This window comes from Oncorhynchus mykiss, chromosome 14 (assembly GCF_013265735.2).
Source record: "Oncorhynchus mykiss isolate Arlee chromosome 14, USDA_OmykA_1.1, whole genome shotgun sequence".
In the NCBI taxonomy this organism is placed as follows: Eukaryota; Metazoa; Chordata; class Actinopteri; order Salmoniformes; family Salmonidae; genus Oncorhynchus; species Oncorhynchus mykiss.
In genome coordinates this window covers 3900594-3926906 of record NC_048578.1, presented here as the reverse complement: position 1 = coordinate 3926906, position 26313 = coordinate 3900594, and the positions used below count along the sequence as shown (strand labels likewise).

Below are 26313 nucleotides of genomic sequence, written 5' to 3'. Positions count from 1 at the left end.
AAAATGATGTTTGCCGACAAGCATCTACAGGCAAACAAGGCTTCATAAAGTTAAGCAAAACCGTTGTGACATGTCCAAAGTCATTTGGCTCATAACCGAATGCATATAGTGGGAGAAAGAAAAGTGTTAGGATTATAAGGTGGTGCCATGTCTTAGTTTGCGAGTGTTCTTTTTCTCTGTCATGCGTTCTCAAGTTACTCAAACCCAAATGCGATTGCTTCATTTCTCCTGGAGAATAATGGAACCCTATTGAAGGGTTCTTACTTGAGTTAAAAATGTTGAAATGTTTTACATTAAAAACGTACACACACACACACACACATAAGAGGGAGAGAGAGGGGGATCTGAGAGGGCAGAAAGAGAGGAAAGGGAAGATATGACGTTTATGGTTTGTAGAACAATTTGATTTTAGACTTCAAAGGGATGGCTATCATTACTCCTCAGCAGAACGCCGGAGCCCCAGAATGCTCCAGAATGCCCATATGTTCTTAACCGCTTCGCCTCTCTGAAATGTGAGTTGGGCCTTCAAACAACCCCCTAACATTTCATCTTTGTCTTTATCTTGTGCTCCCCAGAGACCTCAGTGAAAACCAGATCCAGGCAGTTCCTCGTAAGGCTTTCCGTGGGATCACAACTGTCAAAAACCTGTAAGTAGCCACACTCCATCCTCCTCTATCTTCCGTATATAGAAAGCACTTTAACAAGCACCTGGCCTGGCTTCTCTGTGAAAAACAAGTGTGGAAAATGTTCTTTGTCAGAGGATAGATGGGTCCAGGTCTGTTGGAACAATTATCTAGTCTCCTGTCCGATCATTCATTCATTCATTCATTCATTCGTTCGTTCGTTCGTTTATTCATGCATTAATTCATGAGATTCTAATAAATAACACCACAATTAATACACTGACAAATGTATTCCTCCTGCTTAGGGAATTACAACCCAGGTTGTCATCAAGCCACAGTAAGATGGCCTTCTGTTTTAATTTTGTTGACAGGATTCACGCACATGGTTACTTCGGTTCAGTATTAGTGGTGAGATGCTGCTTCTGATTTGCATGGAGTCTGATGATATTATGATTAAAACCACGCCCTATCTCCAGACCAGAGCCAATTGTACGCTTCCCCACACATGTTGCCGGGTGATGGTTTTGGGCAGGATATCAGAGAGAAAGAGAAAGCAATTCCCAGCCAATGGCCGCCATTCGTCGCCCAGAACAATAAACACTGCATTCCCTAAAACTCAGTCCCAAATCAGCCAATCAGAGGAGGGCTTATCGATGATTCACTGCAATTAATAGAGAGACGTGTTGTTGAGTTTAGGCTTAATGGGCCGACCACTGTGTTTGGAGTTAAGATTGTATGTAAATCAGCCAGATTCGGTCTGTTCCTTTTCCCAGGGTTGGGTTGTAAGTCAGTCTGGGTGGTTTCCTCCACTATCCGATCATCAGCATCATCACGTGATAGACTGCGTCCCAACAGGCACCATATTCCCAACAGTGCACTACTTTTGACCAGAGCCCTATGGGGGAATGGGGTGCCTTTTTTGGGACGCATCCATAGAACGAAACCTGGCTTGTCTTTCTATATAAACTCCCTCTCAATGTTGCCGGCTGAACTGGGGTCCCCTCAACGAGAGAGAGAGAGAGAGAGAGAGAGAGAGAGAGAGAGAGAGAGAGAGAGAGAGAGAGAGAGAGAGAGAGAGAGAGAGAGAGAGAGAGAGAGAGAGAGAGAGAGAGAGAGAGAGAGAGAGAGAGAGAGAGAGAGAGAGAGAGAGAGAGAGAGAGAGAGAGAGAGAGAGAGAGAGAGAGAGAGAGAGAGAGAGAGAGAGAGAGAGAGAGAGAGACCGGAGTCAGCTGGCCTACATTACCTACCAGATCTCCTGTCCTGTCCATGCCTGTGGTGCTATTGATAATCTGCAATCCACCAAATAAACAGAGCCACACAGTGCTTTCTATTCCGAAAGAGAGTGTGATAAAGTAAGGCATCTCCTTTAAGGACATGAGTCAGAGAGGTTCATGTTATGCACTGCTCTGCGTGGAGGAGCGACAGTCAGCCAGGTTGGCTTTAAAGCTCGGGGCAGAGTAATTGCGTTTGAAAATAAGTGGAGTGCCTGTCTGTTTGTGTTAGGGCACCGCTGCCACTCAATGAGGCTCCCCTCCACCGCCCTCTGCCCCTCCCCCTCTCAGTTAACAGAGTGTCACTCACAGCTAACCCCCCCCACTCTGACCCTGGCCAGATGAGACCCCCCCACCCCCTCTCTCTCTCTCCTCACTCATCTCCACAGGTCAACGTGTGTGAGAGGTGCCCCTCCATCTCTCTGTGTTGCCCCCCCAACCAAAAAAAAACATGCTCCGTTCCCTCAAACGGTTGATGAATGGAGAGCGAGCTGCTCATTACTCATCAAAGAGAGAGAGAGAGAGAGAGAGAGAGAGAGATGGAGAGAGAGATGGAGAGAGGGACGGGCAATCACAGCAGCCTCGTCACCGGGTTGGAGCGTTTAGCACAGTTCTCCAGCTGTTTGCAGAGCACACAGGAGACAGGGAGGAAGGGAGACAGTGACTGGTTGCCTGAGACTCTTTAGTAACCCCCATCCGTCACCACCACCCCCCCTCCCATTCCTCCTCAGGCACCTCCACCCCAGCCCCAGCACAGCAAGGTGACTCCTGATTTAATTGCCGAAACAGTCCAACCCTCCATTTTCCTCCCAAAGAAAAACCCTGACAGGTCCCAGTTGGCCCGTGCATCGATTTTCTCATATGCTCTCCCCTCTTTCTCCTAATGCCCTCCTTTTGTACTACAGAAGTAGGGACACACCGCTCGCTCTCCCCACACTCGTAATCCCAACCCTGATATCCTGGAGAAATCTTTATTGGCTACTGAAAACTGGAGTGGCATTAATTTCACTCGGCTATCAGATTGCCTTTCTTTTCCTTTAACAAAAAAAATAAAAATGCCAAGAAACTGGCAGAGGTCGTTATTCTAATCTGCTCTCTCAACAAATGAGACAAATTTGTCACAAATCTGTATATGTCAGAGCAGACAGGATCTTTATCTGGGGTTTCTGGGCCTGCCGCCCTTGGCTGGCTTCAGCTAAGTGTCAGCTCCACACACACACACACGCTGCTGACTTGACTACTGTATCCGTCTATCCTACACACAATCGGCCAATCCACAGTGTTGTCCATCAGCAACAAAATGGCCGCCCACTGTAGGTCTTATAAGGTTATCTGCACATAACATAGACATTCTGTTGCGATAGTGGCAGTATAGAGAGGTCTGTCAGCCAGCAAACCAAACCTCCACTGGGCTGGGCTGACAGTGAGTTATTGGACATATATGAGACCAGTGCATTGACATCCCTCTGATTCTAAACACTGCGGCCTCAGTAATGCTATATCAACTAAATGCAAGGTGTGATTGAGAGTCCAGTTCTGCAGCTGGTTGGGAAAACAATGCATGTGCATAACTCATACCCCCCCCCCCCCCCCCCACCCTCCACCTCTGTCTTTCACTCCATGTTCCCCTACCCAGAATGCTGCGTCCGCAGCTCGCCGACTGCTTCTGGCGCAGCTTACTTGACCGCGCCACCACACGACACTAGAAGCACAGCGGGCACACTGTACCACTGTACCCAGGCCTCTGCCCACTGAACCACGCTACGGACACCAACACACAGCTGCAACGCACAGCTCCTAGGCTACTGGGCTCTCACGTACAGAAGGGTTCTGCAGTGTCCCCTTTGTCCAAGTACACACAGTATTAGTGGAGAGAGTCTTTAGGCCTTGTGTCCACGTCCATCCACAGAAGGACACTGGCTAACCACTGTCTGTACTGCCCTCTAGCTGTGCTAATCAGGACACGGTAGCTAGCTGTGGATTGACTGTGTGATTTATCTCCATCTGTCCATCCCTTCCTCCTGAAGCCCTTCAGCCTCTCCGTCACCCCAGCCCAGTGACAGCGGAGTTGCCGCTATAAGGCTGTGTCCCGAATGGCACCCTATTCCCTGAACTATATAGAGAATAGGGTGCCATTTTGGGACGCCGACCCTGTCTGTTAGGGACTCCAGCTCCGGGCAGCCTCGCTCCACCGCGCTCCCCGCTCCCTCCACCACAGAGACGGATCCTCTCATTCACTTCCTGTTGTCTTCGCTGATGAACGTCGATCAACCGGGTCCCCAAATTAATTGGGAGGTTTGTGGCTGTTGGTTTAGCATCATGCTCCATCCTTCCCCGTGACAGATTAATAGGGCTGGTCTGAGTCGGTCGGTACTGTTAAGGACTGCTCCCCTCTCCCTTTTTCTCGACTCTCTACCCTCTCTCTCTCTCTCTCTCTCTCTCTCTGTATCTCTCTTTCCCCCTCTCTCTCTCTCTCTCTCTATCTCTCTCTCTCTCTCACTCTCTCTGTATCTCACTCTCTCTATCTCTCTACTCTCTCTCTCTCTGTATCTCTCACTCTCTCTCTCTGTCTCTGACTCTTTCTCTCCTTTTTTCAAATTCCTCCATATGGGGCTGGGAATGCAGAAGCATCAAACTGCCAATACTGCTTATGACTGGGATGATTAAAGGCCAACGTAATTAGATGGAAGGAAATAAAATGTGGGACTCTCATACCCCCCACATAACACCCATTACACATACACACATAATATGTATGTACACACACACACACACACACACACACACACACACACACACACACACGCACACACAGCTATCCTCCCGCCCTATAATTCACATGGGATTAATAGTGGTCCTGTGATCCCTAGAAGGTAGCCAAGTGCACTAAACTGTCAGTCAACAGAAATAATCTCTCGTGATATGATGATTGTTTAGAGCCTAGAGAGTGCAAGCTGAGCAGAGCCAGGCATTGTACTCAGCACGTCTTCAAGGTGTTTCCTAAAATGGAACCAGATGTAAAAAAGGGTTGAAAAAAACAAAAACAGCTTTGATCACGGCCTCCTCCTCCCTTAGGTTTGTCAGGTTTCACATGATAGAAGGCACAGTGATGCCCGAAACGTTGGTGTTTTACCCAGTAAATGACTCCGAGTTTATAGTGTGTGACTCTCTTTATTTATTTATACAGTTCACATGATACTCATTTACTAATTATGAAATGATTTCGTAGACATGTTATCATGAAGTTAGATTAAGCTCGACAAGCATGCTTCCAATATGTCATTTGTAAGTACTGTGCCATAACATTGCTTGTTTCCATCCTACACAGATGGTCGTTTTCCTTGTGAATATTTCACTGGGAATGTTTTATACCCAAGTGTGAAGGAATAATCTCATAGGAGGCGTCAACCCACAATCTGTCGGCAGACATTGTAATTCAACATGTTACCTATTTCATTTCCTCTCTGGGGGGGGGGACGCTTTCCAAATGGATGTATTGTCTCCACAGCTAAGAGATAAGGACCAGACAGGAAACAGATGCTTTACTAGAGGAGAGTCGAGGGAAGGGAAGAAAAGAGAAGATAGAAAGCAAAGTAAAAAGGATTAGGGAGGGAGAGATGGGGAAGAGAGGGAGATGGGTCCAGGAAGAGGAGATTAGCGGAGGGAGATATGTTATTTTTTATAGCCTAGAGCACAAGATGCATAGGCTGTGTTCCGTAACAGGTTAAATGTCACAGAAGCTTTTTGGAGATTGGATAAACGGTCTGGGAGAGCGTTCTAAATGTCTGCCCTTTGTGGTGCCTTGTCTTCCATCCATCTCCTTTTTGGGGGGCAGAGAGAGGAGAGAGGAAGGGTGGAGAGACTGGGGGTTGGGGCATGGGACTGCATACTTAGACCTGCAAATGAAAGTAAAAGGAAAAGAAGGAAGAGGGATGAGTGCTCTGAGCATTGGGAGTCCGGGCTGATTTACGAACCCTCTCCTTTAATTAAATTGTTTCAGTGACAGAGCCGGTAAAAGCTCGTAATGGATTGGCTGCTCTAATGTAATGAAATTACTCCCTTTCTGACTTTCAAAAAATAGAACGGTAGAGGGGTGGGAGGAGTGGGAGAACAGGAGGGGGGAGGGAGAAAATGCAATTAATATTTACAGAGAGTTGACAGACGGGGTGGGCTGTATGCTTTAGCCAGCCTCCTGTTCACTCTCCTTCTGTCTTTCTCTCAAACTCCCCTCCTCCCTCTTTCTCTCTCTCTCTCTCTCTCTCTCCTTCTCCTCCACTCACGGGGCAGCGTAGAGAGTGAGGTGATAGGCTGCCGCCAGACAGGCCACTTTAGCCAGCTGGTCCTTTCCTTTCCTAACCTGGCAGGCTGCAGTGAGACAGAGGTGAGCGCTGAGATCTGAGTGTGTGCTGTGCGCTGCCTGGCGACAACCTACTTACCACCAGTCCACCCCAGCCAAACTCATCCCCGGCCACCGGCACTCTTCCTGCAGCCCTCACCTCCAGCAGCCCCCTCCACCCTCCGCCTCCACGCCTGCAGACAGACCTGCCGCTGACTCCTGTCTCTAATCTCTCCTCAGGCAACTGGACAGCAACCACATCAGCTGTATCGAAGATGGAGCCTTCCGAGCCCTCCGCGATCTGGAGATACTGTGAGTCCCCCTCCTCCTCTTACCCTTCCTCCTCTCCTCTCATCTGCAGGGACCTCTCCTGCTCTTCCCTCTTCTTTCCCCCCCCCCCCCCCCCTCTCGCTATCTCTCTATCTCCCTGTGTTTTCTGTTGAATGTCCCCCAAGGGCAAAGTGTGTTGCATGTGAAGCCGCAGCAGCGCGGCGTGCCTACCTGTGCATTCTGCCAGCGGCAGCGGTGATAGTGTCATCCTCCTGACGTGTTAGTCTGTCTGTCCGCCGCGTGTCTTCTGTTTCTCCGTGTCGACTGTGTGACCGCGGTTTTGCACAGGCTCATTTGTCGCTCCGTGCTGCACTGTGACATTAAGCTGCTAGCTAGTGCCTTGCAAGGCGCCTTATTTTGCTTGTCACTTTTCAACGCATCCCCCCCCCCCCCCCGTCCGTGCACTGTTGCCCGTTGAAACGAGTTCTACGGTCGTCTGCTGTGGTGTGATGTAGGCATGTCTGGATATTCCAAAACATTCAGAACCTTGTCAGGGAATAGTGTCATGCATTGTAACAACTCAGGAGGAAAACCATAGGCTTAGCTTGTGTCCTCTGTCGTAGTGTAAAGATTTAAACTAGACTCAGTACTTGGCCTGACAGACACTGTTGCATTTGGCTGGTGAGCTGCTGCTGTACTGTAGCACCGTGTCTGAAACTCTTCCCTGTGGCTGAGGGTGTTACTGGGGGGGGTCTGTACCTGTACGGTCCGGACTGGTCTGAGCGCCGGGGGGGGAGTATATACCCCTGCAGCCCCCCAGGCTGTTACGTCCTGGTGCAGAGGGATTCTCTGGAGGCACCTCCAGCCCTAGCACAGTGAAGATAGCCCAGGCAGCACTACTAAGGATATGATAGGACAGTACAGGACAGTATTGCTGGGGGAGATAGACATTTCCCAGATACTAGCCCATCCATCAGCTCATTGGCAGGGCACAAAATGCAGTTGTCACCCCCCCCCCCCCCCCCCCCCTCTGTTAGAGCAGGGCTCATTTTGTGACCAAGAGAGACATACAGTCAGTCTCACCCGCCGGCTTTACAGAAAACCTGCAAAAAAGCTGGTTGGTTTGTTAACACAGAGAACTCACTTGAGGTGCTCATATTAGGGCTGTGCTCAAAGGCAGTGCAGGATATGTTTGAATGAAGGATAGTAATCCTGCTGCTGGACTGGCTGTTCATTCTAATTGTCCTCCTCCCTCTGCCTTGCCTTGGCTCATAGAGCGGCTAGCGATGGTTTCATGACCACAGCACAAAATGGCACGATGGAGATGAGATGGCGTTAGTCGGCTGAGCAGACCAGACATAAAAGTCAGCGTGTGTGGATTCAATTTTCACGAACAATACTGCACCTTCCTCGTGCTCGACCAGAGCCCATGACGAAGCGGACGTCAGTGGAGAATGTGAAGATGTTATTTAAAGATGATAATTCGCCCATATGTCCATGCAGCTGAAACGGAGATAATTGGACTAAGTGCCGTAGTGGTGGGTATACACAGGCGTAGGCCGTATGCTCACTTTTTCTTTCAGTGGGCATTATGAATACTCACTTCTTAATCCCCACTGATGCGTTACCAAAGTAGTAACTACACTCAAAAATCTAAATGTCTTTGATTTTTCCCAGATCACAGAAGTGGTCTCCTGATGTGGTTTAAGCATTGTTGTGGACTTAGAACATAACATTTGGTTGTTTTCATTTATTTATTTATTTTACATTTTTTAAGTGTGACTGAAGAAAAAAAATTTAACAAATCTGAAACCTGTGGATTTCTGACTCAGTTGACAGCCTAATTTATCTGTTTCAATAGTAGGCCTACTATTAGCTTGCTATCACGGTACGTCTTGGGTTATCATTTTAGAATACATGTCACTGTTTCTCATATAATTTTTCACACAGGGCACCATTACTTCGCCGGGCAGGCCGTTTTGGGATTTTTTGGGGGCAAAGTTTGAGTATACCCACTTCTCCAAGAACCACTACAGCACTGATTTGACTGGAGCACTAGGCATTGATTGCCTTCATTGTAATTAGGTTAGGCACTCTTGGTAGATTAGGCTTTTTCTTTGAGAGATTTTCTCTGTTTTAGAATGAAACAAAGTGTTCGATTTTATGGCAGTGTACCTACAAATGTAGGATCTTAATTTGCTACAGCAGGAAAATAATGCTGCAGCAACAGGAAATGTGAATTATTATGTGGATTATAATTAATGGAGAAAAAAAATTAGTTGGGCAATACATTTTTCATTAGTGCAAATCAAGTCTGACATTTCAAAGTGGAAATTACATACTTTAGAAGCCTTTTTAAACCTAAATTACACTGCAAGTGCGGGAAGATTCTCCGCAACAAAAGAGTGATCAAATTAAGATCATACATCTGTAACACATTTTCCGAATAGATACAGTAAGTTCAGCGGTATCCAGCTTTTCATATTGTCATACTGTCATTCTCTTATCCCTGGATTTACGCTATTACTGGCATAGCATACAAGGTGGCGCTAAAAATGCAAGAAAAGCCCAAAGGGCCTCTATTACAAGAATGCTAACAAAAGTAGTGCAAACGAATAGCAAAATCATGTAGATGCTGTTAGCTAATTGCTAACTAGCGAAAACGAACATAAACTAATTGCAAAGGCAAGCAAATCCAGCTCCTACACGCATAGTTAGTAGCTACCGAATGTCATTTTCGGTGAGTGTGGACATTTACAAGCGAAAGTGAACGAGAGAAATTGTGCAAATGAACGAAGTTGTGATGCATGCTTTCCTGAAAGAAGAGCAGCATATGCACACGGAGCAGACGGGAGAAGAACAAAGGAGAAACAAATGCATGTAGGAACCACAGGGGAAAGAAATGGCAGCTGTACAGACAACTCATCCAGAGCTCTTTGACTTCTGACGGCAAACATTTAGTAGTGAATTGCATACAAGTGTAACTTCATCACCTCATGTGCGCTGCACAACAGAGACTCGCTGATAGATATAGAACGCTGTGGTCTCAACAGCTCCCGCCGTCTCCCGTTGTGCTATTTACAAACAGGCACGTGACTGGCTCAACTGTTCTGGGGATCGACGACGGTAAGCTTCATAATGTAAAATAACAGGTTAAATGAAGAATGCAATCTGCTTTAACTCCTAACGTGTGTTGCACAAGGTGACTGCAGGTTTTAATTTAAATAAGTAGCTTCAAATATGACAATTTATTGAAAAACCTCAAATAAATATTTTTGACGGTATTGAAAAACCAACCCGTGGCTTTTTCCAAATACTCCGGTATACGGTATATACCGTACCAGAAAGCATTTGATGTTCAGGCCTATATCTATTGCCCAGTGTAACAGTGTAGAATTGAAATTACATTTGGTTCTTGTCCATGGTGCAGAAGATGCACCATCTCTCCTGATAGCCAGTGTATGTCAGTGTATTTGTACTTGTGCCATCTTCTAGCCTTTGAATTGAACTCATAGATGAGATCCTCTCTCTTTCATGTGGATACGATCAAAGGGTATCACTGCACTAAAACTGTTCCTTACTGGGTATTTTTTTTAATTTATTCTTCTATTAGATCTGGCATGGGAACTATCGGTGCCTTCTAAGAGCCTGTGGTAAAGAGGGAAAAGCAAAGATAATGTATTATTGATGTAACAAATTTCTCCATGACCAGCCATGTTTGTTCCACATTGTCAGACCACCATGTTTTTACAAAGTATTTTGGAGAACAACATTGTTAAAAAAAAAAAAAACGGAAATATGTTGGTATGTGTTTTGTCCAGGAGGGAAAAACCCCAAAAAGAACATTGGGAATTTTACAGTATATAAATAGAAACTGGTTGATGAAATGAATTTACACTCACAGTCAGATGGACACAATATTTTTATTGAAGCTGTCAAGAAAAGTGATATATAGGTGCTCCTTTGATCTCAAGAAAACATTGTGTCCAAATACCCCTCTTAAAAAACAGAAATTGGGGTGGTCGACACATGTGATGTTTCTAATCACAATGATCGTTAAACTTAAAAAAAAAAAAAAAGACAAACAAGTCATTTCAAAGGCCTCATTCCTATTGATGCATGGGTGCCTGAGAAATGTCTCTGATCATAGAAAACAACCAATACAAAAGTCTCTGCCTATTTCTCCTGAGAAGAATTCCTTATACAATCACGTCAGCTTTGTGTTAGATGTTAAGCATTCCCCCAAGTTACTAATGAATAAGAGCTGATTTAGTGGAGGACTAAATAGGCCTCCGTAATGAGTGCAGCTCTGTGACTTCCAATGACTGAATACAGTTTAACGTCTGCCAAGCAACACAAAATAAATGATCGGCCCTTTCTGGTGATGAATTGTAATTTGGATTTAACATAAATGTGCTAATGACTGAACTAATGACTTCAAAGCTATCTCGGACATTTTCTTATATTGGGCATGCCTTGCATCTCAATGAGATGGAGAACAGGGTTGGGTGCCAGCAGAGCACACTGCATGGTGGGCCAACATACTGCTGGGTGGAGGGGATGGACGGGCCAATATGCCACTGATTCTTTGATGATTATTCATCGGATGGTTTCTGCTCTTAGGACATTTGATTTGAATAAATGCCGCTTTTATGTCAAGATGTCCTTGAAGATACTTGTCAAGTGTAAGTTTCACTAGGCAAATTAATCAAAAGAATCAAAATACTAACATTTTATTAGAACACTGGTCAAGCAAATATTACCCTCAATTAACTGGTGGTGAATATGGCTTATCATTTCTTAACTGAGAGAGAACAATTAGATTATACTTGTGAAAACTAATATGATAAAAATCTGATTTGCAATATTGTTAGGAATTAAACTGGCAGAAATGTTATTTGTACATTATTTTCTTGGTTATAACGTTTACGTAATTTGTTAAATCTGTCCTTTAGCCGTTACAAATCTATACAAGTCTGAAATGCTCTTTGAAAAGCCAAAGAGCCCGCAGGTCGTCTACGGAAACCCCTGTGTTCTTACCAGAGTGGTGCGTTGCCATCTTCCATCGCCCCCCCCCCTCCCGCTGCACTCTCCAGAACAGAGGGGCCGCTGCATATTTAATGACCACTTTTTGTACAGAAAATTCTGTCTCTCAATGAACTCTCTCTCTTTTTTTTTTTTTTTTTTTTTTTTTTTGTGCCGACCTACCGGGCTCTGTCATTTTTTTATGAGGAATGGAAGTGCCGCTGAGACATTTCCATGCTAGGTATCTCAAGGTGACTTTCACCTCATCACGCATTGATAAGAAGAGGGAGGGACCAAGTTTTCACATTACCACAAACGACCTCCCCCCTCCTCCTCCAACTCCTTCCGCCCTGCCAAACACTGTCATTTGTCAATGTGTGCCCTCTGCATTTCCCTGACTTTTTGACAGGGGCCTCCGTGTTCCAACTAGAGTGATTTAGCTACTTCATAACCAGCCGAATGGGGACATAGACTCCCTTCACTTTATGTTAACACTGATTCACCAGGCTTGTTTGATACCGCATTCTCTTCTATTACTGTTATTCTTGCTGTTATTTTATTTTGAGGTTACAGATGCCCTCTTTAATATGAGTAGACTTTAATGATGTTTTGGACCCGCTGGTGAGTGGTAAGCACCTCTCTCACACGAAGACCCAAGGCATGCCAACATACACCAACCAGGGGGGACACCCACCCCCACCACCCTTCCTGCCTTGTTGCCTACTGCCTTCGGAGTTGACTCAGTGTCATTTATTTGAACTGTTGAAAGTGCATTGTTGGACCTGGTTGTGATTTGACTGTGGAGAACCAGACTGAATGGATGCTGTATGGTGAGAGTGTTAGCGGGTGAGGCGGAGTAGTACTGTTATGTTAAATGCAGTGCGGCTCATTTGCTCCGAGCTGTGGTGATCACAAGAAACTATCGCATTTCTGTGGCTGCATTTTGGTTCCAGAGCCGTCTAGGGCGAGACGCGTGGGTGTTTGATCGAAACCTAAATGCATTGGTTCAGAAAAATATTTTTTTATATACAGGGACCGGGTCAAAAATATAATGTTTTTGCTATTCAGTGCTTTTGGTTTGGCTGGCCTTTACCTGGCATTTAAGTCAGTCAGCTGTACCTTGGCCAGGCGATCGTTGACGTTTCCAGGGAATTGATGTGACCTGACCTAGCCTCAGTCTCCTTGCCCCTCGGTCTGTATCCTCTCTGACCTCACTTCTATGTCATAAACACTGCTGATGACTCCTCTTGATTAATGCCTTTCTGTGGCTATAGAGATGGAGGCCCAGTTGTAGCTCACTGAGGAGCACATAACCCAGAGAGAGAGAGAGAGAGGGGTAGAGAGGGAGACAGAGAGATTGAGTATAAAAAGAGAGAGAGGGGGGGTAGAGGGATAGAAAGAGAGAAGAGACTGTCAGGGACTGAGTCTTCTGTGTGAATCAGATATTCCATGCATTTATAATCCCCAACACCAGTGTGCCTCCCAAAGGACAAATCAGTCTTTACCTCAGTGTGGTCTGATTGAAAGGTTGCATTCAGCCAATAGAATAGTCTTTATGAGTCAGATAGCAGGCAGAGAAAGAGAGATGGAGATAGAGATGGAGGGCGAGAGAGTGAGAGAGAGAGAGGGGAAGTGAGAGGGAGAGAAGGGGGGGTTGACGAGTGAGGGGGGGGGGGGGTCTGTCATTAGCTCGCAAACAGCAGTTTCAAGCACAGGAAATTGCCTTGCCACCAGACGTGGCCCTTACGATATCTCTGGGTGGTGTGACTGCGCCAAAGCAGCGCAGTGGCGGTAGGGAGCAGAAGGAGAGAGGAGGAGAGAGAGGAACGACCCCATCGTGTCCCAGCAGAGCCAACCCAATGCACAATTAATCACTCGCTCCTGTATGCCAGGACAAAAAGGGATGGGAACAGCTTAGATTCAATCTGTCCTCATTTAAGCTGTAATGGCCTCATCAATGGCTCGGCACTCATGTCTCTCTCTCTGTCTGTCTGTCCGTCCTACATGTGCCTCTTGCTGCAGTATGTGACTGGCTAATACTGAGTGCCCTCCATCTACAGAACCAAAAGCTGAATCCGCCTCTCTTTTTCTCGTCCCCCTCTCTTGTCTTTCCTCATCCCTCCACCCTCCTCTCTCCTCCTCCCTCCGCCCTACTCTCCATTGCCGATTACATTTTCCGGATCCATAAAGCATGTCTCTATTGGATAAGATAATGTCCACATGCCCAAGCGCCTCACAGTTTTCTTTTGTCTCTCATAAGCCCTCACTTAGACACGAACCACGTGGACAGGGTCTTGAGCTGCAGCTCATGTTATTTCTATGTTTGTCATCTGCGAGTTCAACGGCATCTGATTGCGCCTTTGTGCTTTAGCTGAGCCCTCCACGCTAAGCAAAACAAAGGCAAACATTTCCATCCCTTTCGGATTGGATTCCGCCACGCCGCAAACAAGTGGTGGCTGAGTTACGATGGCCGTAATGAAATGAGGCCTCATCTGGAGGCACTCTGCTCATTTGTTTTGACATCAAGGCCCCAAAAACTCCAGGCCTGTTCTGTAAACTCCACCGCTGCCTCGACACTTCTCAGCCCGCTGCCTCAGACGCTGCTGCCGCCGTGCCATTGGCTGTTGTGTTGGTGGTGGTGGATTGTTCCAGAGTTCCATGGCAACATGGTGGAAATGTCACTCCTCACAGGGAGGGAAGGCATCTGAGACAACTATGGGACTCTGGAAGAGAAGAGCCACATGCACAAACACACACGCACGCACGCACGCACGCACACACAGACGGAACATGCAGATTGCCTGGTTCAAACACTCAAGGCTTCTTTAAAGCAGACCCTCTACACACACGCACTACACACACTCTCACTGTGTCTTTAGGGAGGCTTAGTGAGATGATGAAGATGAAGAGAGAGAGGGAATTCACTCTGGTTGTTCCTGGGAAGGAACCAGAGTCTTAAATCAGCCCCCCCCCCCCCCCCCCCCCCCCCCCACACACACACACTCATTGTGAGGGAGAAATGGCCAGGAGCCCGTGGGAAACTTCACCTCTCGCCCCCTCAGATATTACAATGTGCCACTCTAATGTGCCCGCCGAGAGAACAGTCAAAGAGGTTGGGGGGAAAAATCTCTTCACCTACCTCCTGAAATACACTCTCTGTCACATTCACACACACACATACATACACACACACCATGGCAGAGCAGTGTGCTGCCGATGATGACACCGTCATGTCGCATTGCGTGTCTCTCAGGCCCCTGATTTCAAGCCTCTGTGAGTCTCTGTAACTGAGTCAGCTCCACTGAGCCGTATGCACTCCTCCTGTCCATCCCAGCCCTACCCTCCCTCCCACTGCTCCGCTCCAGCCCTGTCTTACCCACCAGCCACTGCAGCCCCAGCCCCCCTCTCTGTGTCCTTTAAAAAAAAGAGAAGTGACGTATCCAGGGGCCCTCTCCAAAAAGCCTTAATGAGGGTCTGGAGAGAGGCAGAGAGCACTCGAGACCCCAAAGTAGTCCTTTTTGCAACTGTGGGAAAGCTTTCTTAGCATGGCAGAGAGCGAAGAAAGAAATCGCACTGGAAAAATATCGGAGAACAACGTACCTCGGACAGAGCCTGTCTCTGTTTTAAGGAGAAGTAATGGGGTCAGTTAATAAAAGAATAATCCTATGACCAGGACATCGATGGAGCTCTAAAGAAAATCATGAAGTAACATTGTTCCACTACACAACAAGCTATAATTCAGGATACTCTATTGATCCCATTAAAAAAAGCCTAGAGGCTACATAATCGAGACACATAGGCGCCATTGTCTTCCTGGAGCATTGTATGAACTCAGCTAGCATCCCCTGCTTTCGTTAAGAATCATTAGTTCAGTAGGGGTTCAATCAGGAAGTAAATAACTTGCGCTAATTCATGTTGTGCAGATTCAAGACGGGGGAAAATAACCAAACGTAAAAAGCTGAATAAAAGAGAGAGAGAGAGGGGGGGGAGAGAGAGAGAGAGAGAGAGAGAGAGAGGGAGAGAGAGAAAGAGAGAGGGAGAGAGAGAGAGAGAGAGAGAGGGAGAGAGAGAGGGAGAGAGAGAGGGAGAGGGAGAGGGAGAGAGAGAGAGAGAGAGAGAGAGAGAGGGAGAGAGAGAGGGAGAGAGAGAGGGAGAGGGAGAGGGAGAGAGTGTGTCAGTAGAACATGGCCGTTAGTGGAGGGGAGAAGGAAAGAGAGGTATCAGGAACAGCGGCGGTCTCCAACGGTTGCAGCCGGAAAGAGTGAGAGAAGGACGGAGTGGGGAGGAAAAAGAGAGAGAGAGAGGCGGAGAAGGACGACGGGGATAGAGGGGCGAGAGAGGAAGAGGAGGAAGCAGAGGGGCGAGAGGGAGCGGCCTGAGGGGAGAAGAGTGTGAGAGAGAGGGAGAGAGATTGAAAGAGAGAGAGAGAGAGAGAGAGAGAGAGAGCAAGGAGAAAGAGGGATTGACGGCTGGGGCAGTGATCAGACTCCGCAGGCCCTATAGACAACATGCGATAGCATCAACCTCATGGGCTGCTGGTAAAGACTCAGCTCCATCACTGCCTCCCTGGCTGGGGACAGAGATAGGGGCCCTATACAGCACTACATTACACTACACAACAGATTACGTTCCCCCGGTGACAGACAGACATGCCTGAGAGGCTAATGTCAGCTCCAACAGATTTAGGAATTCAACATATTTTGCCATTAGGTCATTTTCTAATGTTCCAATATTAGATTAGCAGGTTAGTGGATTTTAACTAGGCAGACAAAGACCTTGAAAGAGCTGTTGTGCGTAATTGAGATACTGCCTCTCTTGTAGTCGACATACGGGAGAAGTTCTGTCATGTCTGTGTGATTACTGTAATCAGGACAAATTGCACAGGGCCCCCCAGTAAATCGGATCAATTGTGAACCGTATGGCTAAATGCCCTCCAGGCCCGGACAATGTTAAAAAACGACCATGTTGAAATATGGATGTAGCTGAACACGTTGGCCTCTAACTCTTGAGTGGTTTCTGGTTCCTCGTTATCATGACAGCCAGCTCCTTGGAAAACCTCTCTCTGGCCGGTGGGGGCGGGGGGAGAGATAAGTGAGTGTCCTTCCTGGGCAGAGGCCATTTTCCCCTGTTGATGGTTCAATATTACAGGGTTTTACCAGGGCGTTGCTCCCTTCGTCCCAGCCAGACCCATCCCCGACCCATGTTCTCTCTTTTCTCTCTTTTTTTCTTTCCTCCCTCTGTCTTTCTCCCTCTCTCATTCCCTTTTTCTCTGTCCTACTCTCTCTCTCTCTCTCGCTCATTCCCGCCCTCTCTCTCCTTCCTTCCCTCCTTCCCTCCACTGTGGCAAAAACCCAGCAGTAGTTCTAAGCCAGATGAGCCTGAGAGCCACAATGGCCTTGACAAGTGGGATGGAGTTACTCTCCTCACTAGAAGTGCCAATTTGGTCAGCACTGACAAGGGTGATTCCGCCCCGTATATAATTTAATTGTGGAATAACAATCATTTTCCTTGCCATTTGGTTGCCTTTCCCCCCCTCGTTCTTAATAAAGTGTTCCCCCTGCTGATTGCTTCCAAAATAAATATGAAAACATCATTTAAAATTCCACAAGTATTTTATTTTAGGGGATTTTTTTCCTTCACTTTGTTTTCATGCGACCCTAGTTTTTTTGCAGCTTTGCTGTTGCCTTGATGGGGATTTTCCACTGGTCGAATTAGAAATCTGAACACAGATATGTTGAACCACGCCGTGTTGTAGTCATATCCGTCTTCCTCCTCTCTCCTTTATGGGTTTGAATCGGCCTGTTACGGTGAGAGTTGATACATGGCGTCACACCAGTGGCCGCTGCCCGGTGCTCCCATCCACTTTCCTTAAAACATGCATGAACTGTGAAAACCAGCAGGCCAGTCTTTACTCTCGTCCACTCCACTCTGAGGATCTGCTGCGATCGGCATCCTCTCTAGTCCCGCTAAACCCCTTATTACCAGTAATAGTACAGTAAGACGCTGTAAAACTAGCCTCCTGCTCCGCCCGTAACGTCGTCTCGCCGACAGGACTCAGCACTTTCTGTTTCTAGCTACCGAGCCGATCCGGGAACCATTAAAGCCCCAAATTTAGAAATAACAGGTGCACATTAACACTTCCCAGGGAGGTGGTGCAGAGGGGACGGGTGGAGGTGGAGGGGGATATCTAGTGACGGAGGGGTGGGACGGCTAGATTACAAGACTTAAGTCTGCTAAGTAGTACTATTCACAGTTACTGTTGCTGGATGGAGAGAAAGGGAATTACTGCTGCCTCCCTCCGCATGCTGCTGCTGATAATATCATCGTTGTGCTAAAGCTTATTACACGCTGTTGTGGACACGCCAGCACCAGCAGCATCATATGGCCCACAACACAAGCAGACAGGCAGGCAAGGGATGAGGTGTGGATGAACAGTAATGCTGTGAACAACAGGCACCATCCAGTTTCTCTGACAAGAACCTTTGTGCTGTTCAAACAAACCTGTTGCACCTGGGTGTCTTCAATAGGAACCAAATGGGCAGGGACCGACCTGAATTTGTCCAGTAGAAACACTTGTTTGCTAATGAATACACCCCTTCTGGGTGATTGAGAAGGGTAACACTGCTTCTGCTACTTAGCTACAGTGCATTTGGAAAATATTCAGACCCCTTCACTATTTCCATGTTTCCATTATGTTTACAGCTTTATTCTAAAATTGATTACATTTTACAATACAATTTTCAAACCAAAAACTGTTTTTAGATTTTTTTTGCAAATGTGTAAAATAAAAAAAATACTGAAATATTGGGGAGTTTTTCCCATTCTTCTCTGCAGATCCTCTCAAGCTCTGTCAGGTTGGATGGGGAGCATCACGGCACAGCTATTTTCAGGTCTCTCCAGAGATGTTCGTTCAGGTTCATGTCCAGACTCTGGCTGGGCCACTCAAGGACATTCAGAAACTTATCCCGAAGCCACTCCTGCGTTGTCTTGGCTGTGTGCTTAGGGTCATTGTCCTGTTGGAAGGTGAACCTTCACCCCACTCTGAGGTCCTGAGCGCTCTGGAGCAGGGTTTCATCAAGGATCTCTCTGTACTTTTCTCCGTTCATCTTTCCATCGGTCCTGACTAGTCTCCCAGTCCCTGCCACTGAAAGACATCCCCACAGCATGATGCTGGTACCACCATGCTTCACCGTAAGGATGGTGCCAGGTTACCTCCACATGCGACGCTTGGCATCAGAGCAGAGAATCTTGTCTTTCGGTGCTTTTTGGCAAACTCCAAGCGGGCTGTCATGTGCCTTTTACTGAGGAGTGGCTTCTGTCTGGCCACTTTACCTTAAAGGCCTGATTGGTGGAGTTCTGAGATGGTTGTCCTTCTGGAAGGTTCTCCCATCTCCACAGAGGAACTCTGGAGCTCTGTCAGAGTGACCAGATTCTTGGTCACCAAGGCCCTTCTCCCCCGATTACTCAGTTTGGCCGGGCGGCCATCTCTAAGAAGAATCTTGGTGGTTCCAAACGGACCTTCAATGCTGCAGAATTTTTTCGGTAGCCTTCCCCAGAACTATGCCTCGACAAAATCCTGTCTCGGAGCTCTACAGACAATTCCTTCGACCTCATGGCTTGGTTTTTGCTCTGACATGCACTGTCAACTGCGGAACCTTATATAGACAGGTGTGTACTTTTCCAAATCATGTCCAATCCATTTAATTTACCACAGGTGGACTCCAATCAAGTTGTAGAAACATCTCAAGGATGATCAATGGAAACAGGATGCATCTGAGCTCAATTTCAAGTCTCATAGCAAAGGGTGTGAATACTTTTATTTGTAATCAAATAGAACAATTTTCGAAAAACCTGTTTTCGCTTTGTCATTATGGGGTGTTAAGTGTGCAGATTGATGAGGAAAACAATTAATTTAATCCATTTTAGAATAAGACCGTAACATCAACAAACTGCGGAAAAAAAGGGAATGGGTCTGAACACTTTCCGAATGCCCTGTATATCACCTCTGGATGCACTGAGATAGACACAGTAGACTGTCTGTTTAGACTGTAGGCTGCTCGTTGTCCATTACTTGTGTTTTCTTTTTGCTCATTTCTTTAGAAGAGTGTGCTACTTTCTTACTCCTATGCCTTTCTTTCTACTTGTGAAACCCAATGACTGTCTTTGTGGATTGTGGCTATTGTTTCTAAATGTACTGTCGGTCTCTCTCTTGCAGCACCCTCAACAACAACAACATCACCCTCATCCCTCTGTCCAGCTTCAACCACATGCCCAAGCTGCGGACTCTGTGAGTATATGACGAGGATACCATTTGGATGTGTCCCAAATGCTACCTTATTCCCTGTACAGTGCACAACTTTCGACCAGAGACCTATGGCCATGGTTGAAAGTAGTGCACTGTGTATTGAATAGGGTGCCATGTGGGATGCAGACATTGTGAAATACCACCAAGTGGCTGAGTGGAAACAGGATCTATCTCAGAAGATTATTATTCCATAATGAGTGGTTATCTCTCCGTTGTTTCATGCTCATAATCGTTCGAGCCCCATTACCTCAACAAGGCACAACTTTCTTTAAGTTCACGAGTTCTGACTCCCTATAAAAACCCTGGGTCAAAGACATTGTTGTGTTCAATCCCTGGATCGACCCTGGGGCAACTCTGATGAGTGATTGGGCGGGTGGGGGGAGGGGCGTCCCCGGTCGCCAGGGTCGATGGCACGCCAGCTCACTGGGGTTGTTTACCTAGAAACCCCTGGGGGGGTCTGAGGGAGCAGACCCTGTATCTGTCTCTGTCCCCTGAGATCTGTGTTGTGCATGACTTTGTCACTGTACCCATTTCACTCACATTATCTCCCCAACCACAATCAATACATAATAATGACATAGTGCTCTACCTTGCCGGGATGTTTCTCTTCTGCGGCTGACCTTGGTTATTAAGCAGTGGGCTCTGGGATACTTTGGTTATTATTACCATGTGGTGTGAGTTGTTCCACTGCTGCACTGTCCAAGGGGACCATAAATAGTAAGAGGGTGTCCGCAGTAGACGGGCAGACAGACAGACAGACGGCCTTTGACGCTCGGGACCCATCTCAGACCCGCAGTGGCTTGTGACCCTGTGACCCTGCGGTGTCCTCCCCTCCAGACCCCAGCCTCCAGACTCCAGCCTCCCCAATAATCATCTCTTTTCCTGCCTGCTGCCTGGGCTCCTCGGGGGCCTGAGGTCTGGAGCTTAGAGCTGTCCGCTCTGCTACAAGCCCCATGGCTCAGCAGTCTCCCCATCCCTATCCCCTCGCCTCCTCCTCGCCTCCTCAGAATTGAATTTGCTGACGCTGGGATGGCCGGCCTTCTGCTCCCTGGCCAGTATTGAATTATCTGAGCCGAGGCTCCCCCTGCTTCCCCCTACCCCACCCGCCCCTACATCCCTGGCTCCCAGTTCCTTTGTACTGCATTTTCTGGCTCTAATATCCCTGAGATCTCTGTATTGAATTTGCTGCTTGTAAAAACAACTTATTAAATCAAATGTTTAGAGATGTCTGTAATTCATTTAGCAGGGATGGGGGGGGGGGGGTGGCTCCAGGTTTCTGAAGAAATAGCTTAGCTAACCTCCCCTCTGCCCTCGCTCTCTCTCGCTCTGTTTCTCTCTCTCTCTCTTTCTGTTTCTCTCCCCCACTCTCTTTTTACCAGCTTTGTCCAGCAGCCATTCAATTAGATCAAATGATATCACCCCATGGTAAGTTACCGTTCAATAACGGGACAAATAGAGAGTGAGGGCTCCTACTGCGAAAGGGATAGTTACTCTAGTAATTTTCACAGTGTGTGTCTGTGTGGATCACTGGGTGAGCTGAGGTGCCCTTTTGTGCAGGTTCTGAAGATGAACACCTAGCTCACCTCACTCACACACACACACACACACACCGATACACACACACGCACACACACACACCGACACACACACACACACACACCGACACACAACAGCCGACCACCGGTGGTGTATGAGCCCTATGCTCCGTCTCAGTGTGGAGCTCATCTCTCCATCCCTCCACCTCTCTAATCCCACTCGTGTGTAATTAATCCGGAACAACGGGTGGCTATAAACTGGATTTATAATGGGAAGAGCTCCATTAAAACTACAACCCACGCTGTTATCCTCAATGAGCAATTCCTGTCCCCTAACCGGATCGCACCCGTATTTCATTTGCCAGACTTTTTGAAGTAACTTTTTGATTTGCTGACATGACTCTTCCTCCTACCGCCAAGCCCCCCCCCCCCCTCGCTCCCCCTGTTTCCTCTCCTTTCAGCTCCTCTCCAGTCGGTCTCGTAATGACTGTTGAGAGATAGTGATTTAGCCCCTGTGTGTCGTGTCCTGTCCGCTTCTTTGGGAGAGCTGCCATATTGTTGAGGGAGACCTTGACGAAATGAAGGTGTTGGCTGAGAGAATGGGCCCATTCTTGCGTCTGCAGATGGATTCACATTAGTCGCTTTTATGCGCCGGTCTTGGATATGACAACCACAGCATCTCTGTCAAGGACGGCGGAGTCACATAGTCATAAACACAGCAGGGCAGCCATGAGTAAATGAGAACTCCAAATGTTTTTCATCTGCTGGGCAGCCTCAGACCTAAGAAAAAAGTCAATTTCATTGTCACTCTAAACACATTTGGGGGCATGTATTGCGGTGAGTGGATTCTTCTACTCAGCCTTAGATGTGGTCATTTTTCTAACGCGTGATGTCATGCCACTGGCCCTCTACTGTGGCTCTCTCTCCTCCCACCTTCTGCAGCCAACAACCTGCACTGACCACTGCTGTTCCCTCACTCTCCGCTCCTCCCTTTGCAGGCGTCTGCACTCTAACAATCTGCACTGCGACTGCCACCTGTCTTGGCTGTCCGACTGGCTGCGGCAGAGGCATGGCCTGGCCCCCTTCACCCAGTGCATGGCCCCCGCCAGCATGAGGGGCCTCAACATCCCTGATGTCCAGAAGAAAGACTTCACCTGCACAGGTATGCACCAAACGAAATCACCATGACAACACACTGTACTAAAAACAGCACAAGATCTACTCATGTTATCTCCAAATGAACAGAGTCTTTTATAGTGCGGAGTGAAAAGCCAATGAATCAGTGGAATCGGTTGGTGGTCTTGTTTTAATTGACTCCAGGATGTAATTGGTAAAAGGGTTCACGGTTGGGCCTAATGAACAGCTCCCACCCCCTCCCTGCAGCCATTAATCAGCTGATGAATCTCCAGCAGGCAGCCGCAGCAGAAATACAGTCCTCCGCCTTAGAGGCAGCCCCGTAATTAACCTGCAAATAAAGACAATAACACAGCAGAGATGGGGAGAGAGAGGGGGGGGTGGGGGGGAGAGAGACAAAGAGAGAGGAGAGAAAGATGGATAGAGGCATACCCTGTGCTGGTGATTATCCCTGCTTTATTACAGCCAGCAATAAACAGCCATGTTATGTCATTGACTTGTATCTCCTGCCCTTTATTTTGATATATGTTCCTTATTCTAGAGCTTTATTAAGCTGATTCAACGTGACACATGGGGTTTTAACTCAGCTTTTTATTTCATTTTGTATTCAAGTGTGCATAATCTGCTCTCCCTCACTCTATCCTCTCCCCCCCTCTCTCTCCATATCCCTCTCTCTCTCTCCCTCTCTCTCCCCCTGTCCCCCTCCTCCCCATCCTCCCCCTCCGCCTGCCCCCCCCCTTCTCTCTCTCTTTCTCTCCCCCCCTCTCTCACCCCCCCCAAACCCCCTCTATATCACTCTCTCTCTCTTGCCCACCCTCTTTCTCTCTCTCTCTCTCTCTCTCTCTATCTGTCTCTCTCGCTCTCTCTCTCTCTCTCTCTCTCTCTCTCTCTCTCTCTCTCTCTCTCTCTCTCTCTTTCTCTTTCTCTCAGGCCCAGCTCAGGCAGAGCCTCGTACCTGTATTCCCCAGGCATCAGTATGTCCGATCTCCTGCACCTGTAACAACAACATTGTGGACTGTCGTCACAAGGGCCTGACTGAGATCCCTGCCGACCTGCCCGAGGGCATCGTAGAGATGTGAGTGTACTAGCTTTTTAACAGTCACTACCACTTTTACTAATGTGTATCCCTCTTTGCCTCCCTTCATTGAAGGAAGCCTACACTCAGAACATTGTGTAGTTAACATTGTACAAAACGTCCTGTGTGTTTATTTCTTACCTCTGCTCCAGTAATGGAACAAACTCAATTAGCAACATCAGTTAACATGCTCATTACTGCTGCTTGTTCAGGTGCATGGTGGCTATGTTCTGTACTGAGACTGAGGCACATTCATCCTCTCCTACCCTCTGGGCTGACTGGCTGGATTGCTGGCTGACTGTCTTGATTGCTGGCTGACTGTCTGGATTTCTGACTGACTGGCTGGATGGCGGTTGGTCCACTAGAGCATGGGTTGTCAAACTTTTTGGGGCCCAAGGAACCCTTTTGTGTTAGCAAATTCATCAGGGACCCCGTCATAATCAGAACACAACTTGAGTGGAATAGCAATAGCCTACAAGGAGTTTTACTATGACGTCTGCAGTATATGACTGGACGAACCAAGTCTCTTGGCATCGGAGAGAAAAATGTGCAGTTTTCAAGCTCATTTTCCCATGAGGCCGAGCTATCTTTTGCTGTTGCAGCTTTAAAGCTAATATCCCGCAATTCTACACATTTTGCCATTCGGGAAAATAAAAACTTGGCCGTTTTAAAGCTTCAATTACAGTGCATTTGTGTAAAACAATATATATATAAAAAATTGGGGGGAATGGTATTGAGTTGAAGAAATTAGAATTGTACTGTGGATACCGATATCCCTGTGAGCTTCCCAGGCCCGTGTTGCCCAGGGTTAAGAACATGCATTGTAGAAGAATAATATGACATTGTTATTGTATTACACACTTTTAACTTATTCCATGGATCCCGTGGCCAATAGAGATCTGGTCGCGAACCCCTGCAGTACCTCCGCGAACTCCTGCAGTACCTCCGCGAACCCCTGCAGTACCTCCGCGAACCCCTGCAGTACCTCCGCGAACCCCTGCAGTACCTCCACGGACCCCTGCAGTACCTCTGCGAACCCCTGCAGTACCTCTGCGAACCCCTGCAGTACCTCCGCGAACCCCTGCAGTACCTCCGCGAACCCCTGCAGTACCTCCACGGACCCCTGCAGTACCTCTGCGAACCCCTGCAGTACCTCTGCGAACCCACTTTGAGAACCGCTGCACTGAAGCCAACAGAGCAGCCCCACACAATTATCCCCCGAACAATGAGGGGCCAAATCAAACCTATTAGAACTGTTCAAGGACGCTGGGCTTCCTCTCCAGCACAGCGGAGGCCCCTGCACTCAGTCAGACACATAGAGGTGTACCCCTTCACCTCTGTGTCTTCTCTCATTCTGCCTGTCCCAGCTCAGGGCTCTGTGTCTGGAGCAGTGGGCAACCCTGCAAAGCGGCTCAGACATTTCTCTGCAACCCACGTGGCCTGGTTAGGGGCTTCACTTTACTGAGATAAAGTACAGCTTTTCTATGAACCGACTGCCCTTGTTTGGGTCTGTGTGTGCGCGCGCGTGTGTGTCCGCTTTAGAGCGCGTCCATATATCCTCAGTCAGGTTATTCGATATACTTATCGATTGCTCCGACTCTTGTTTGCGCTAAAGAACAGGTGGGTCATTTCTCTGATATGTACAGCTTCTCTGCCGCTGTTGTTATATGCCAATAGTGTGTAACCTTTGCATAACAAATGGATACGTTAATGTAGGATACATTACTCCAGCGCTTACCTTAGCCAGAAACAATATTCTGCTAATGAAATGATGTATTGTCAGGACTTTACTGGGGTCGTTTCTCTGAAAATTGTTTTCACGTTCCTCTGCCAGGTTAGAATTACTGTTACACCCACCGCACAGGAACAACAGCCAAAACAACCTCCACCCAATCTGTAGTTTAGGAATCAGAGGAAATAGATCCCTCAGAGCAGAGCTCGACAATGTACGTCTTTCTATAAAATGTTCTTGTTCCTGTTGAAATATAGATATATACAATTACTCTGGGTTAGGGTTGCATAGCTACCGGTAATATAGCAAAGTTACCAGAATCTTCGGTAAGGTTGGTAATTAACAGGTAATCTATGGAAATCTATGGTAACTTTGGTCATTTCTACTTGAATGACTTGTAAAAATGTATTTGTATACAGTATAGTATAATACCATACATTAATACATTTTTACAAGTTATTCAAGTAGAAATGACCAAAGTTACCATAGATTGCCACTATTAGTAGACATTTCTTATATCTGTGTCTGTATTGTCCATGAGTTTCTAGTGGAGAGACCATATGGTTCAAGAGAAAATAGCATCTAATCAACAATTGTATTATTTGCAACCCTTCCAACGATGGTCTTTTTTCACAACTGCCACCATTTTACCCCAAAAACATTTACAGCAAAGACATGTTGGATAGAGTCAAATAAATAAAAGTGTTATCCATTTTTTATGGATATTTCATGTGCAAAACCTCATATTAAACATCAATGGCATTCACAAAGTTGATGGTTTTTATTTAGGATAATGCTTTACAGCTTTGACATTCTATTTTGAATTTTAAAATCATCCTTAAATATATTTTACATGTGATAAGGCCACACAGAGGGCCAGAGATAATTACAGACACCTCCCACAGGGCACACAGACGTCAAGTCAACATCTATTCCACGATGGTGCAACGTAATTTAATTGAAGTGACATGGAAACAACGTTGATTCAACCAGTGTGTGCCCAGTGG

General features: G+C 47.1%; 1 protein-coding gene across 3 annotated transcripts in view; it reads left to right on the top strand.

The window, feature by feature from the left end:
* LOC110488577 (slit homolog 3 protein-like) overlaps positions 1-26313 on the top strand; it is a 210875-nt gene that overhangs the window by 123300 nt on the left and 61262 nt on the right. For 2 of the 3 annotated variants that reach the window (XM_036942709.1, XM_036942708.1), the window contains exons 5-9: positions 576-647; positions 6471-6542; positions 19741-19812; positions 22364-22527; positions 23430-23574. In XM_036942709.1, coding sequence (XP_036798604.1) covers positions 576-647; positions 6471-6542; positions 19741-19812; positions 22364-22527; positions 23430-23574 — 525 coding nt within the window. Of the gene's footprint in view, positions 1-575; positions 648-6114; positions 6276-6470; positions 6543-19740; positions 19813-22363; positions 22528-23429; positions 23575-26313 lie in introns of those variants that run through there. The other variant, XM_036942711.1, reaches the window with a different exon arrangement.